The sequence below is a fragment of the Phragmites australis genome, chromosome 7 (genome assembly GCF_958298935.1).
Source record: "Phragmites australis chromosome 7, lpPhrAust1.1, whole genome shotgun sequence".
NCBI lineage: Eukaryota > Viridiplantae > Streptophyta > Magnoliopsida > Poales > Poaceae > Phragmites > Phragmites australis.
In genome coordinates, this window is record NC_084927.1 from 15561977 (window position 1) to 15577744 (window position 15768).

At 40.1% G+C, this 15768-nt stretch overlaps 1 protein-coding gene across 1 annotated transcript; it reads left to right on the forward strand.

Moving 5' to 3' along the window:
* The first annotated feature begins 1491 nt into the window (after nucleotides 1-1491).
* Nucleotides 1492-7181, forward strand: LOC133924025 (prolyl 4-hydroxylase 1). The gene is made up of 11 exons (XM_062369380.1): nucleotides 1492-1669; nucleotides 2284-2331; nucleotides 2540-2592; nucleotides 3147-3212; nucleotides 4070-4144; nucleotides 4749-4823; nucleotides 6137-6207; nucleotides 6288-6339; nucleotides 6460-6549; nucleotides 6657-6749; nucleotides 6923-7181. Exons 1-11 carry the CDS (start codon nucleotides 1579-1581, stop codon nucleotides 7028-7030), a joined length of 822 nt encoding a protein of 273 aa, XP_062225364.1. The 5' UTR covers nucleotides 1492-1578; the 3' UTR covers nucleotides 7031-7181.
* Nucleotides 7182-15768: the final 8587 nt, after the last annotated feature.

Sequence of the window (15768 nt, forward strand, 5' to 3'; positions counted from 1 at the left end):
TAGATGTGGAGGGAAACTAATTTATAAGAAATTGTGTCCTTCACTCTCTTAACACATGTGTATACGAGGACTACAAGGTCACACGAGCGCACTTGCTCGCATCACTGGGCTGGCCCGGGACCATGGCGCAAGCGCATGCAAGTGCGGTGCAATGCCTCTATTTTATAGTTTTATTCGTTTGCTAGGTAGAAAAACTATCCACGATTATTTAAAAAATCGTGTAGGTTAAAAATTCTATTATAACACATAACTGAGTCCAATCGTCACAAAAGAGATACACAATTCGAATTTTATCTCTTTCTCTATTGCGTCACCATAGTTCACTCTGTCCCAGCTATCGAGAGAGCGGATCTTCAAAACTTATCGTCCTTGCGATCCTACACCAGGAGATAGCGCATAAGGTTATTGGAAAATGCTCTACGTGACTGCTCAGGATCTGCTTACCCTTCGCTATTAAGGGCACGTGATCTGCTTCCTATTCATCGACGTCTTCTACATCAATATCATGGGGCTTCTGCGTCTCACACTGTCAATAAGTATGTTCGATATGATCAACTTTTATTTAGTTATTTTGTCAACTGTCAATAAGTATGTTCGATATGATCAACTTTTATTTAGTTATTTTGTCATGTTGGCCAGTACTTTGATGTTTCGTTAGCAAGTACTTTCAAGAGTTACTTATACAGTTATGTTACATACATGTCTATTTTATACTATCCCTATATCAAGATGTTAGTCTACTAGTTTTTCTCATGATTTATTTAGAAATTAAATAAAATTTAAAAGTTTGCAATTTTCCAACCCATGGGGAATAATAGTAGAAGCACAAGCACCGGTGCGTTGGCGGTGGCCTCTGCAAAATCAGTCGTTGGATCCATAACGTCTTACACATTGGTGGTTTCTTCATTTTTTCCGACCATTCTTGGATCGGCGAAACACGCAAGGTTCTCGCTATCCACCTTCGCGCCATCGCTCCTCAACGCAACAATATGAGGTGGCAATAGCCCAAGGCGGAGCTCGAGGTCAAGCGACTTCTCCGGTCACCGTGCCATTGGGATATGCTGGGCAGTTAAACAGAATAACTCGTGCTTAAATATGCAATTACTAGTTTACTGTGCTCATAATTGGAAATTCGGGGTTAAACAATAGTGGTCTCTTGTATTTAAGATCTGAATCTAATTTATAGCATAACATGTGATAAAAATTATCATTAAGTTTATAATAAAAATAAAAAATTATAGAAGATAAAATAAAAAAATAAACTATCACGTGTCAAATTATAAATGAGATCAGCTGCTAAATAGAGGAGACCGGGCTGCATGTGCGCAATTGGAAAAAAGATGAGAATCTATTATTTACCATCGAATAAGTCACGATTTTAAGATCTACCATTAAATACTTGTATGCCATTGAATAACTCGTTCTCTCCGATATGATGGGCAAATAATAGATTCTCTAAAAAAAAAAAAAATCGGCACCGGGAAACTCGGCAAAAAAAAAAAAAAAAAAAAACACAGCACCGCAAACCGGCAGCACGCTCAGGTGGCAACTCTCCTCCGCCTTCCGCGCGCCGGGGTCATGGGCGCCCGAGATTCGGAAGGGATGGCGCGGTGGCGGGCGCGGCGCCTCCTGCTGCTGCTCACCTTCGTCACGCTCGGCATGATCCTCGGTGAGCACCCTCCGCGCCCCATCCCGTCCCCTCCCGTCGTTTACCCCAGCGGCTCCCCGCCGTTTTTCTCGGTTTGCGTTCTCCTCCTTCTTGGGCTCTTGCTGGATCAGGTCCGAGTGTGGTTTGGAGGTTGGTTGGTTTTTGAGCGTGGTGGCTACTCAGGTGGAAAGAAACTGTCAGTTGTCCGGCTAAATTTTACCTAAAAAAAGTTTTCCGGCTAAATTCGACACCTTTGGGCTCGATTAGTGGTGATCGTGGTGAAATTCGTTAAATTTTGACTGCATTTTAGTACTACGCCCCTAATCAGGTGTCTTCGGAACTGTTACATGGGTCGGGTTAGATGCAGATTCGCTGCTAGGATCAGTTTGAACCTTGAGGGGATTACACTTAGTACGGAAGCATGGCTATTTTGGGCACCTTGATATGCACAGCGGCCTAGTAATATGCTTCCATATGCGCCCCAGGGGTTATATTTTTGTTTCATGTTGCACTCTTTTCCGCAAATACTATTTTTTTAAACTTTTATCAGCAGTTTTAAAAACTGTGTACATATTAGATTTGCTGCCTTAACAATTATATTTTGGTTTCATTTTACTTTCTTGTCCCAAATGCAGGTTCTTTGCTTCAGTTAGCATTTCTCCGTCGGCTAGATGACCACACGCGTATGTCTGTCCTCCCTATCTTTGTTCCACTGCGACAATATGCATGCTCATTTCGTCTTTGCTCAGTAATTTTGTATTACTGAAAATCTGTTAATTTTATTTCTATTTTGTAATGTCAAATTCGATACCTGTTATTCTTACTTATTCAGTTCTTATATTGGTTGCATTGGAGAATGTGTTACCAAATATTCGGCATTATGCGTGGCAGATAAAATGCATGTGGATAATGATCAAGAGGCTGCTGTTCTTCGTCTTGGATATGTAAGTTCTAGTATTGATTTAGGTCTTAAGCATATATTCTCCACAAACTTGTACTGTAAATAAATTATAACTTTCGTTTGGCTTATGTTCTTGTGATCCACCCTAAATGGCTTCGGTAATCAGATATAATCATTGTACATGGTCGGATAAAGCTATTATTTTTCACCACAAAAATGAACAATCAGATAGATTTAGAAGAGAAGCAATTCAACATGGTAATTGCAAGTCTGGCAAATGTACAGACATACAGTTTAGTGCTGGTCTTAGGTTGTCTTTTCTATTTCTTTATCTATTTTTCTTTCTACATAAGTAACTACACACAAAAGTATCTTGAATTCTTGGTAAGTCTGCTACTTCACTTGCGGGCTTGTGGCACGAATGATGTTAGATTTACCCTTTTTGTCATGAATCATAATTGCATATTTTTTAGGTGATTCCACTGTAATTCACAGTTCACAGTTATCAAAAATCCAATTAGTTAGCACATTTTGGTACCATCCACCCATGCAGCAATTTCTTCTTTCTTAGAAAATTAAATTGTTTATATTGTGTAGGTGAAGCCTGAAGTTCTCAGCTGGACACCTCGGATAATTATTTTCCATAATTTTCTTAGTTCAGAGGTTCGGCCCTCTCTCAATGTTCAATCACTTTGACTTCCTATTCCATCATTCAGTTATTTATTGTGATTGTAGTTGCTAAGTTGTAACTAGCCTTGCTATTTCCAAAGCAAAACTATAAGTCCAAGGCAATAACAATATGCACTATGCCACTATGCATACATAGCACCAACATAGCTGACAGTAGGCAAGAACAATGTTGCTGAGTTTCTTTTGCTTGTTATATATTGTTGCTGGAAGATGGAGCATGGAGATTGCTCTTATAGTAGTAACATTTTACTTAATCTGTATCATATGAGCAGCAATGTTTCCTTCCAGTCCAGTGGTATTGTGAGGTGTGTTGGGCAAGAACAAAGCGCAACTGAACGCATCTATTTTTTTAAATAGTTTGGAAAAGAGCACAGCATTTTATAAAGATACTAGTTGAATGCCTACGCTTTTGCACTGGTAAAAAATATCCATTCTGCTACAATACGTTGATGTGGCTGGTTCTATTTCAGCCTCACTTGGTGGTAATAGGGACAACAGATATTATCAAAAGGCAATGATGTGATCCTCTAAAGGAATTTGTTAGAGGGAGGAGGAACATACTTCAGACTTTAGTGTTTGTTCATCTTTGTATGATTTCATTGGCCTGTTGCTGTTTAGATTTTTTTTTTTTTTTGGTAATACTTTCTAGTGTATTAGTGCTTTGTCTAATTACAACTATTTTCCTGTGACTTCAGATCCATTCCCCTGTTGATATTAACCTAGACACCAAATTATTAGCAAATTTCATTTCACTTGTGCTATTTGTATTTGGATGTTAAATTTTCTAAGTTTGGTTCTTGTGGTAAAACATCTAATGACAATCTTTGCAGGAGTGTGATTACCTAATGTCAATTGCTAGACCAAGACTCCAGATTTCTACTGTAGTGGATGTTGCAACGGGAAAGGTATGTTGATTCTAATTCGTAGCATTTGGTGTTCTCTCTTTCTTTCAGTTTTGACCAGCCATTTTGTTTTTCATTAAATTAGAAATTTAACAAATTTTAATCTTATTTGATTATTTGGAAGACTTTTGGTTTGATCACTGTTTTTTAATCTTGTGTTCAACCTGTGCACCTCTCCTTTTGAGTGTACAAATAGGTACTCATAGGAAACATGACAACAAGAGATATCTCCATTTCTTAGAATGACCTTGATATACTAGGAGTATTTTACTTGTAAAATTGGAGGTCTTGCATGGTTTACTGTCGGCACTCTTCTCTATTTGCTTCAAGTTTTGGCCCATACATACCTCTTCTGCCTTTTTCTATTATATGTTACCATGCCATCTCTGAAGACATCAAATGCAACTTCCTTACACCTTGCTTTTGACATGCTCTTCTATATGACAGCTTTATATGTTGATGAAACATTAATTATGTTGCTGGAAGTATTTTGAAGAATTGTGCCTTCACTGGATTTATTTTTTGTGGCTATCATTTTCTGAGAACCCCAGACACGCTTTTCTTTTCTTTTCTGTATTTATATTGTCACTGTTTCTATGTTCTACAGGGTGTGAAAAGTGATGTTCGGACAAGTTCTGGTATGTTCGTGAATTCTGCAGAAAGAAAATTTCCAGTCATTCAGGTCTGTTTACCAAACTTTATTCCAGGTTTCTCACCATTAAAATATGAAATACCTCTTTGATCTATAAATATTCAACCAATGGCTCTTTGACCTGCTTGTTCTGCAACAATGAACTTAACTAAGACATCCGTCTTTGTTGCATAGCATGGTTTTTAATCTTTTCTGTTCGTAGTTCTCTGTCGGTCATCATTCTGTGACAGTGACAGAATAGTACATGCATATGTTAGATGGGTGACTACCGACTACTTTGGAGCCATGTTCTGTTCTTGAGTTACAATTACACAACAAAATAAGATCTGTTTCTTGAGATTCTTGCACCTTTTAAAACAACATTGTCTAAAATGATTTACCTCTAGATTGTCATTTAACTATTTGGCCTTCTATATGTTAGGTCAAAAGACGATGCTGCACTCTATTAGGAGTAACCAAGATTTGGAATACATGTAACTTGTGATTGTTTTTTTTTTATCGAATTAAATCATCTTACCAAAAGATACCTTTCTCCACAGCTAACCGGTTTATATCCATGCAAGAACTAGGCCCTAAAATTTGTAGCTTCTGTTATGCCGAAAATACCTGCAGTGGATCATAAAATGCTTACTTCTGAACATGCTTGATGTTAAATAAGTGGTGATCCTTCACATAGTGAGTACAAATCATGTAGTGTCAATTTGCATCTGATTTAAAATGCTGTTTCTCTATCTTAGCTATTATTTTATGGTCCTGTTTGGTAGAGCTCTAGCTTTCAATTCCACGTTAGATTTTAAGATTGTAGACTAAAATAAAGTGGGTTTAAGTCTCTGTTTTTAGTTTAAAACAGGAACAAGATGGCTCACCCAAATACCCTCAGTGTACCTAAAACTTTAACTCCACAAATTTCTGGAGTTAGAAATACCCAGCTTCAAGTATTCTTGGAGCTGGAGCTCTGCCAAACAGATCCTATGTCTGATGGAAACCCTACTACAGCTCCCTAGTTCAGCATTGTAGCTTTACACTCAGGTCCATCAGTTTTCATGACTCGTGAGGTTCTCCATAATAACCGTATAATATATCTAGGTTAAGTTTATTGTGGATAATGCAGGCATCATGTTAGGTGCATTTATCTTGTGCACAATCTAGTGGCAATATTCTGGCTATTTCAACACTTACCTACTTATACTCTGTCAAGTTGTTCAGTTATCGGACATCCATTGCATGATATATAACTTGTATCGCATGCTAGTCTGAATAACTAGAATCTAGATACTGCGATTTAACCTTAGCAGTTGCATAGTCTATTCTTGTTCTGTTAACACTTGCTTTGTCTTGTTTAGGCTATAGAGAAGCGGATTTCTGTGTTCTCTCAAATACCTCAAGAAAACGGGGAACTCATTCAAGTATTGCGGTATTTGATGGACTATGGACAGTAATTTTCTATAGTTCTTTGACTTGACTATTGTTGTGAGTTGACTTTAAGAATTACAGGTACGAAGCAAGCCAGTATTATAGGCCGCATCACGATTACTTTTCTGATGCTGTAAGTTGAATGTGTAAGGAAAGTTTCAGACCTGTAGCTTCTTGTGATATCACCAGATTATTCTTTCGTGCTACAATTAGTTATCAATTACATGAATCAATATGAATTGTATGCCTGCAGTTCAACCTCAAACGTGGGGGGCAGCGTGTTGCTACAATGTTGATGTATTTGACTGATGGTGTTGAGGGTGGTGAAACCCACTTTCCTCAGGTGAGCAGACATTGTATCAATTTAACTTGTTATATAAATTGAACACTCCGTACATGTAATGTGATCTGTGCTGGGTTGATATTCGGCAACTCTTATCTCTGTTCCAGGCAGGAGAAGGCGAATGCAGCTGTGGAGGAAAGGTGGTCAGAGGACTGTGTGTTAAGCCAAACAAAGGAGATGCTGTTCTCTTTTGGAGCATGGTGTGTTATTCCCTCTAGTTTCAGATCTCTTGAACGAAGTATACATTAATTAAAACCTGAGGCAAATGATACCAAATTTCCTATTTGTTAGATGCAATAATTTTCTTAAACACTGTTTTCACGATGGGAATGTTTCTGTTCTATTACCATGCTGATTTTTCGGCTTGTTTCAGGGATTGGATGGTAACACAGACTCAAACAGTATCCACAGTGGGTGCCCAGTTCTGAAAGGGGAGAAATGGTCAGCGACGAAATGGATGAGGCAGAAGATGACTTTCTGATTATTTTGTCAGGTCAACATAGGGAAATTCTGCTCATTCTAATTTTGTCAAGTCAACACAGGGAAATTCTGCTCATTCTAATATTTAGTACATCATTCGGTGAATCCGACAAGTAACGGTATAACAGAATTACCACAGGTTCACATCTCTATTATAATGTCGTGATACCAAAGAGTGAGGTGCTAAGAGGTGTTAAGCATTGCTTATACTGGGGAGATAGGGGGATACATGGACGATGTCGATCAGACGATACCGCTTCAGTTATGAAGATCGGAGGATGGCCATTGCTGGATACCTCTCTCCCCAGTATAACCAGTACTGACAAGAGGGGTTTTTTTTTTTAAGAAAAATGGGCCTTTAGGACAAAAACTCTGGATTTATAAAGTAAAAGGTGAACTGCATTTTACAAACAGGACCTTCGTAAAATGAAAATTACAACATGGTCCTAGGAAACTTACAGAGTGGCCACAAGCCATGCCACTGATATGGAGCTCATTCATTGAGCTTCCCGTGGCAATATGCAACAATGGGCATGTCGCACTAAAATGAATAGGGCAGCAATGACACAAGATTACTTTGAAGAATACACTTTATGTAGTATGCACTTTAAGAATAGACTTCTTTAACTCTTTGAGATCCAGGATAACATGTGCATGGGTGGACTCTAGTGGCAGAAGGCTCTGGTACCATGTAAGTGAGAAGAGATTCACATAAACTCTTCCTAACTTACACGACGTGGGCAAGGAATAGGGCATATATGCCTATCATGGGCTAATATTCAAAACAATCATAATACTCCTCGTAACAAGAACATATTGTACTTATTAAGTGCGAAAACAAACTTAGTAGGATTCGAGGAGCCCAACGGGCACATTTCTCTACCTTGAGCTTTAAATAGGGCTAGGGAGCAGGGAATGATCAAAGAAGCACAAAGCTGGCAAGTCTCCCCACCTTTGTCTTCCTCTCCGATGTCATGGGACTGTCTGGCACTAACCATGGCGTGCGCGCCATTTCCAGGCACCTCAAGGTCCTGCTTCCTTCTTCCACAAACTGGTAAGCACTAAGAATAGCTGTTGCATCTCACCTCTGCACTGCAAACAAATGCTTATGGTCCTTCCATGATGGAAGGAGCAATTATCACCCTGCACTTGTGCAACGCATCTTCGAGGAGCTCGCTCGGCACTTGGACGACGACATTGGTGTTAGGGGCACAATGCTGTAATAGCTCAAAATTTTAAACCGGAAAAAATAAAAATTATTTTATAAGATAAATAAAACTTTTGCAAGATTAAATAAAACCTAAGTAAACCAATATGTCATCCATGAACACTACCACAAACTTATCTAAATAAAAATTATTTTATAAGAGAAATAAAACTTTTGCAAGATTAAATAAAACCTAAGTAAACCAATATGTCATCCATGAACACTACCACAAACTTATCTAAATACATTATGAATACTATATTCATGAGATACATGAAATAAGCTAGGACATTATCCAAATGAAACGACATGACTATAAGCTTGTATAGTCCATATCGAGTGATAAATGTTGTCTTTGGTATATTGGATACTCGAATCTTCAACTGATGATATCCTAGCCTTAGGTCTATCTTTGTGAAAACACAAACTCTTGCGAGTTGGTCAAACAGATCATCGATCCTTAGTAAAGGATATTTATTCTTGATAGGAATATCGTTAAGTGTTCTGTAGTCTATGCATATCCTTTGATTCATGTCTTTCTTGTGCACAAAAGCACGAGTGCTCCTCGCAGTGAGGTACTAGGTCGAACATAAACATTTCTCTTGCAGCTTTTGAATATACTTTTTTAGTTTGGCTAGGTCATTAGCAAGCATTATATAGGGCTTTTTAGCTATAGGTGTAGTTCTGGGTATAAGGTCAATAACAAACTCTGTCTAGATCCAGTTGCATACCTAACAAATCATTTGGGAACACGTCTGAAAACTCGTAGACTATTCGAATTTGATCCAATGTTGATCCTTCCAAATAGTTCAACTTGCATTCTTCTACTGATGGCGTGTTTGCCACAAATTCCATTTAACTCCTCCATTAACCAAGATGATTTCCCTTCTGGTACATTCTATCAACCCTTTAAACTTTACTACCATTCCAAGGATAACAAATATCCCATATGATCCTAAGACGATCATGTTGGCTGAGAAGTCTACCTCCTTAATTTAAGGTTTACTTTGGGGTATATGAGACTAGCTCTTATTTCTCCATCAGGTGAGCTAATTAACATCTTATGTTTCAGAGTTGTCGATGGCATACTATACTTGGCCACATACTTAGATGTAATAAACGAATGTGAAGCTTTAGAATCAAACAAAACAGATGCATGGGTTGAGTTGGCGAGGAACATACTAAGTACAATGTCTGGTGCATCCTAAGCTTCTTTTGCAGTGATGTGGTTCACACGTCCCTTCGCATGGTTCTGTTGAGCTCTGTTAGGTGGAGCAGATATCTTGTACTGGTTACGGTTCTAAGCTGGTGCAAGAGCCTTCACTTGAGTGTTCAAGTTGAATGCCACTGTGTGTCTGATTCTAACATCTCTTAGGACACTAATTAGCAAAGTATCCAATCTCTTGACAGTTGAAACATGAGCGACTAGCTGTAGCATGAGGGTTAGGGTTCTTAGCTAGAGCAGAGGTGTTGTTATTAGAGCGAGGTTGCTGATATGCGGGACAAGGTGTTGATACTTGAGGTCTGAACTGAGAGGATGACTAATGCCACTATCCCTGTTGTGGTGTGGTGCGAGGGCGAGAGTTGCTGCCTGAGTGTTGTTCTTGAGATGCCATCATTCTCTTATAGTCTTCTCCCAGCATGTGACGCTTGTCTTCGAACACTAGCGCCTTATTCACAAAATGTTGGAAATCTGGGTAATCATTGGTGCTTAACAGAGCTTGCATACCATAGTCTAGCCCATCCAAGACCTTTTTCTTATCCGTATCCACATCCTCTGATGCATATCTTGAAAGTTGAGTGAACTTGTTCGTATACTCATTCACTTACATAGAACCCTACTTCAGGTTGCGAAATTTCTTCTTCATCATGGTGATGACGCTTGCAGATACATGGTAGCATCGAAAAGCTCTCTTAAATTCCACTCAAGTGATTGTCTCATGGTCCTCATGTGTATTGAAAAAAGCATCCCATCGGTTGGTAGCCAGACTGATGAGTTGGTGTGCAACATACAAGACCTTCTCACGGTCATTGAATTGGGCGATCAGTAGCTTATTCTCAATTGTCTTTAGCCAATCATTAACAGCGAGTGGTTCTATGGTGTGGGAGAACATGGGTGGTTTGGTTCTCATGAACTCTCCTAACTTGGACTAGTTGTGGTGCTGTGGCTATGGTGGAGGTTGAGTCTGTGATACTTGTTTCATATTGGTCATTGCTCGATCCATCCCTTGCAAGATTTGAGTTTGCATAGCCATAAGCTGCTCCATGTTCATCAGGGGTGGTGGAGTGGGGGTGTTGTGTGATTACCATTGCTTTTGGGGTTGTTACTGGTATTGACCATCTGGTAGGGGTATGACATAGATAAAAGGAAAACATAATATTCTAAGGGAGGTCTATGTTGGTAGTCTTGTTTCTCTTTAAAACTCTTCTTAGATTAACTAATATCATCAGACCCTATTTCTAAGATGTGGATGCAGACAGAGTGCATATGGGTGATCCTGCAACTCATATATGACTGTCACAAATAATAAGATCCATAAGAATCAAGAACTCCAAAATGACCTAAACGACAGTACTAATCGATCTCTTCTTGGGATTGGTAATTCCCTATCAGGTATACATGGTGGGGTTGCAGGTTCTCCTTTTGAGCCACTGTTCAGGTAGTTGGATACATAATTTGAAAGTGTCTCGGAGCGCGATCTCTTGCTTGGAGGTGAGGGTGGTGTAGGTGTAGCACCATCACGTAGGTGGCGGCAAAGACCCATGTTCTCTTCTTCGGCATCTTCCAAGCATTGGTGGATGATCTTCAGCTCAGACATATCATGCTTATAGAGTTTATCCAGGACGGTGAGTTGAACTTGCGGTTGGAGTGTGTTGTGTCGTTTGCTTCATTGCAGTAGCATTGGATGGCTGTCTCCGGGAGCATGGGGCGATGCATGGCGATATAGCGGTATAGCGAGTCACATATGCCTTCTTCAAAGCTAGCCCTTCTTGTCCCTGTCCAGTATGTGCGAGTGACTCGGTATTCTCCCTTGTGAGCGTGGCTTCCATAAACAAATATAGTGACATCTACTTTGTACTGTTGGCTTGTCTTGTTCCCTCGTATAACAGCTTCTTTTGGTGTCCCATATCCGAGAGCACGGACCAAAGCATCCTTGGTAGAATCCTATGGCGTAATCCGTTGGAGTGGCACACTTCATTGAGACCCGAGGAAGAGAGGAAGATGATAAGTCTATGAGCATAGCTTTTAGGTTTTCAAGTTTTATCTTTTTTTAGGGCTAGCCATGCTATATAAGGTTGTGTTCTAGGTCGATATGGCTGTAATACTACCTCTATAGAGATTGGTTCATGAAAATAATGAATCTCATATATGTGCTGAGCCTAATAATCAATCACAACATATAGTGAATTCGTAGATGAATATCATTATAATATCTTACATAAATGCCATTAACCATCTTACAAAAGTAATATTCAAGAGCCACGATCCAAATAAAACCGCAGTGAAACTATGTATACTCTAATCCTTCACGGTGACTCCACATAATATAATCCTTCATGATGACTCCACAGGCAAACTGACATAGAAAGCAACTTAGAACATCCTTCTTCAGTGAATTTTTCAACATTTTTAACTGAGTGTTTGATGATAGCTAGAGTGAGCACATGTCGTACATAGCAAGTTGTGAGAAAATATTATGCATATAAAAGCTTAACAATAATATGACAATATGACTCTTTTACAGAAACAACATTTATTTTGAAACAATTGAAAAGCAAGTAACAATTGAGTGAATTACAATAAATAAACAACCACCTAAAGAATTCAACCATCTTGATTTGACTAACTTTCCAACATCTCAACCGTGGTTCCCACGACCAAGGTTGAACAACACTTAGTTCACACCATTATGATTGGCCAAATCAACAAAACAGTCAAGTTCTAATCATGTGAGGTTTTCTCGCTACTTGTAACTATGAGTATGGTTCATTAACTAGTTTTACACTTTGAAGAAGTTGTACACTTTATCCATAAGTTATGATAAACTCTTTTGCCGGTACCCGTTAGTACCTTACACACTTCTGAGGTGTGTGCCGAGAGACTACTGCAAAGTCTGTAAAAGCCCCTCTCAGCATGTTCATATCCGCTAAGATTTCACCACCGTGTGAATACACCTCAACAACGGAAGCCCCCTCTTACGTCAATGGAAACCTTGAAAGTACACTTTTCCGTTCCATACAACCAAATAGTCTACACCATACTGAGAGTAAAACAAATTAATTGGCTAGGTCCGTCCCGTACTAGACTTGTGGTTATACTATTAACTTGGAAAGATCACTCCACGAACCGGTCCTTAGATTTGAGCAAGACTACCATAAACCCAACCACTTGCTCAAATCTTAATTCTATGTTGCTTAAAAAATTAGACAATCTTTTATCATAGTTGTATAGGACTATTATCATTATGATCACCATCCCAAAGTAAGGCTAAGCATTATTTACTCTTTCATAACCAAAGTCATGGTGACAAGGTTGATAAAGGAAAACTACAGTAAAGTCTATCTCTTAGGATTCTCAACAATATTATTAGCATGCATGTTTGTAAAATATATTTTAAAAACTAGAATTAATATGTTCAAGAACATAGATTGTCTTCACAATTTTCAGTTGGGCCTTCAAAGTCTTGATCTTAAGTCCTTCTAGCTCCTTTGGAATGTTGCCACCTACTAGTGAACATGAGCGAAAAGGCAACACATAAACACCAAGATCCAAAGATAACCAAATATCACACATCAATCATCATCACCCACAAGATCACGCTTTTTTTTGGATATTCTAGCGAAAGAACAGGGCAAATTGGATCTACGTTTGACAAATCATGGCTTCCGAAAGATTAAAATAGGACTAAAAGATAAGCTACATATGAAATTATGTGATTAAGATCTTTCAGATTTTTTGAGCAAACTATGGTTTTCTAGGGTTTTTTAGAATTTATTTGCACTTATTTGAAATATAAAACCATATAAAAATATTTAAAAAATTATAAAAAATATTAAAACTATTTTTTAATTTATTCCTATTGTTAGAATTATTTTACTAAAGAAAAAAATTATCTAAATCATTAACAAAATTAAATTAATTATTAAAACCCTATATATTGTGTCATTATTCTCTTTATGGCGTTAGCAAAGCTGAAAAAAAGAAAAAGAAAAAGAAAACTAATTGTACATGCTGACTAAGCACCTAGAGCTGATGTGGCACGGCTCGTTGATGTTTTTTGCTGAGGTGGTGTGCTGACTAGGCCATAAGACGGGGACTAACAATGTCCATTAGCTCTTGACAAACGGCATTAAGTCACATTGAATCTACGTTGTTGATCGGCGATCGGATGATGTTAGATCCATCTACCCGAATCGATACGCACTATCTAATCGGAATCGTACGCTATTGATCCAATGGTAGGGAGCTCACCTTGCTGATCTTCGATGCGAAGATGGCGGCGACCTCACTTTCTACGGTGGCGCCCCATCGGACAAATACCAGAATTACGTCGCGCTGCCCGATGTCCTCCAATGAGTGGTGAAAGATGTTCAACTGGTCACCGCTACTCTGTTTTGCACACGTTTTGATGTCGGGAAGCTCTGCAGCGGCTCAACATCAACGAGGGGTTATGGTTCTACTCTGGCAAGGTTGCTAGGGCTTTTATGGCTTCAGATTCGCTCTGGTTCTCGAGGGGAAAGCTTGCGGTTGTTGAGAGGGAGGTCTGGTGCACCGATATAGGTCCATACAGGGTAAAGACCGAGATCGATACAAATTATGGTTCGGGTGGTTTCCGACGGTGTCTCCGAGTTCAACTCGAGTTCCATCTACACTCAGGAAGGTATACAGCGGGCAAAAGACGGCATGATGCTCAAGGAGACTATGGGATAGAGTTCTAGAGGAGATCCACTTCTACTTTGTTCCAAATTTGGAGAATTTGGTTCGGTTGGCGGATTGACTTCCTTCTCGGATTTGAATTCACGTCAGGCTCCAAGTGATCTCACACGAGCTTTGTCGTAGTGAGGGTCTCCTGAGTTCATCTAGAAGATCCCGGGATGGAGTCCAGCTTGGCTACGGGTGATTCAACGTGGTTCCTTTTGTTGTCACTACGGTGTCGGATTGGGAACAGAGGGAGGCGACGGGAGGTAGGAGATGACGCTGTGCTCCATGGGCTGGATGTGGCACACACGCTGGTCTGGATCGGCTATCTCGGCCCAGACCAGAGAGGGCAACACGGGGAGGAGAGGAGCAGGCTGGGCCAGTCGGTCTAGCAGGTTGAGAGAGGGAGGGGAGGAGCGAGGAGAGAATGGGCTGGAAAGGATTAAGTCGGCCCATATGTCTATTATCCTTTTCTCTTTTTTATTTTCTCATTATTTTTTCCATGTATTCTCCTATGTATATTCATACATGTACGTATATAAATGTATGTTCTATTTGCGCTCGTGGTCAGCGCGCTTGGCGAGGTCTGGCGCGTCGAGGTGGAGCGGGACGGCGACGGCATGTTCTTGGGGCGCGGGTGGCCGGAGTGTGTGGCCGCTCACGGCATCGGCGCCTGGTGGTTCCTGGTGCTCCGGCACGAAGGTGGCACGGCGCATGTCTCTGGTGGAATTTGAACTTAAAATACAAATTCAATGTGTAGCCGAAGAATCGTGTCTTTGTTCATAGCTCGGACGTCTGAGGACCCACTCTTACTCGCTTTCAACCGTAGCAGCACCAGCGATGGCAGCTGTTCATCATAAGTCCTTCTGAGTGGCTCCATGGAAAATATGGTTCGCGCACAATGCCTCCCTCCGTTGAAATGTTGGTTCTTCAGATACTGTAGTCTCCAAATGTAATGAGCCATGGCCGTGTCCTACCAAAATCTGGTTTCATATTGCAGCTTATCCCTCCCAAATTTGTGATCGCCGAAGCGGAAACGAATTGCCGGACGGCCGTCCTTCTCAGCCCGTACCGCAACTTCGAGGTTAACAAGGACCGATCCGGTAACGTGTTCTTGGCAGGTGCTGGCCATGGTTTATCGCGTCCCATGGCATCACCGAAGGCGACGCTCTGGTACTGTGGTGTTCACGGTCAAGTGTTTGGGCTCGACGGATGCCAGAAATGTTTCGTCACACGCAAGGAATTGGACCCGGACGTCGTCACACGCAAGGAATTGGGGCAGAGAGATCGATTGAGTTAGATTCATATGATTTCTGATCTAATCTAATCTAGTCTCCTGACAATGGATTGAATTATGTGCAGCTTAAATACATTTATCACTTTTGCCTTGTCAGAATGTACGGAAAGAAGCACCTTCATCTTCATCTTCCATTGGGGGCAAACGTAAGAGCATGAACCAGATTATTCTAGTGTTGCAGAAAAGAAGAGGCCACGAAGCTCTGTAACTCCGTCGAACAAGACAGCAGCAGCAGCAGCGAGTAATTGTACCTAGTGATAACAGAAACGTGAACAAGATAAACTCGTATCAGCATGAACACAACTTATTGACATG

Coding starts and splice junctions, on each gene's coding strand:
- LOC133924025 (XM_062369380.1), top strand. CDS start 1,579: ATGGGCGCCCGAGATTCGGAAGGGATGGCGCGGTGGCGGGCGCGGCGC. Junction 2,593..3,146: donor CTGTTCTTCGTCTTGGATAT/GTAAGTTCTAGT, acceptor TATATTGTGTAG/GTGAAGCCTGAAGTTCTCAG. Junction 6,208..6,287: donor GAACTCATTCAAGTATTGCG/GTATTTGATGGA, acceptor TAAGAATTACAG/GTACGAAGCAAGCCAGTATT.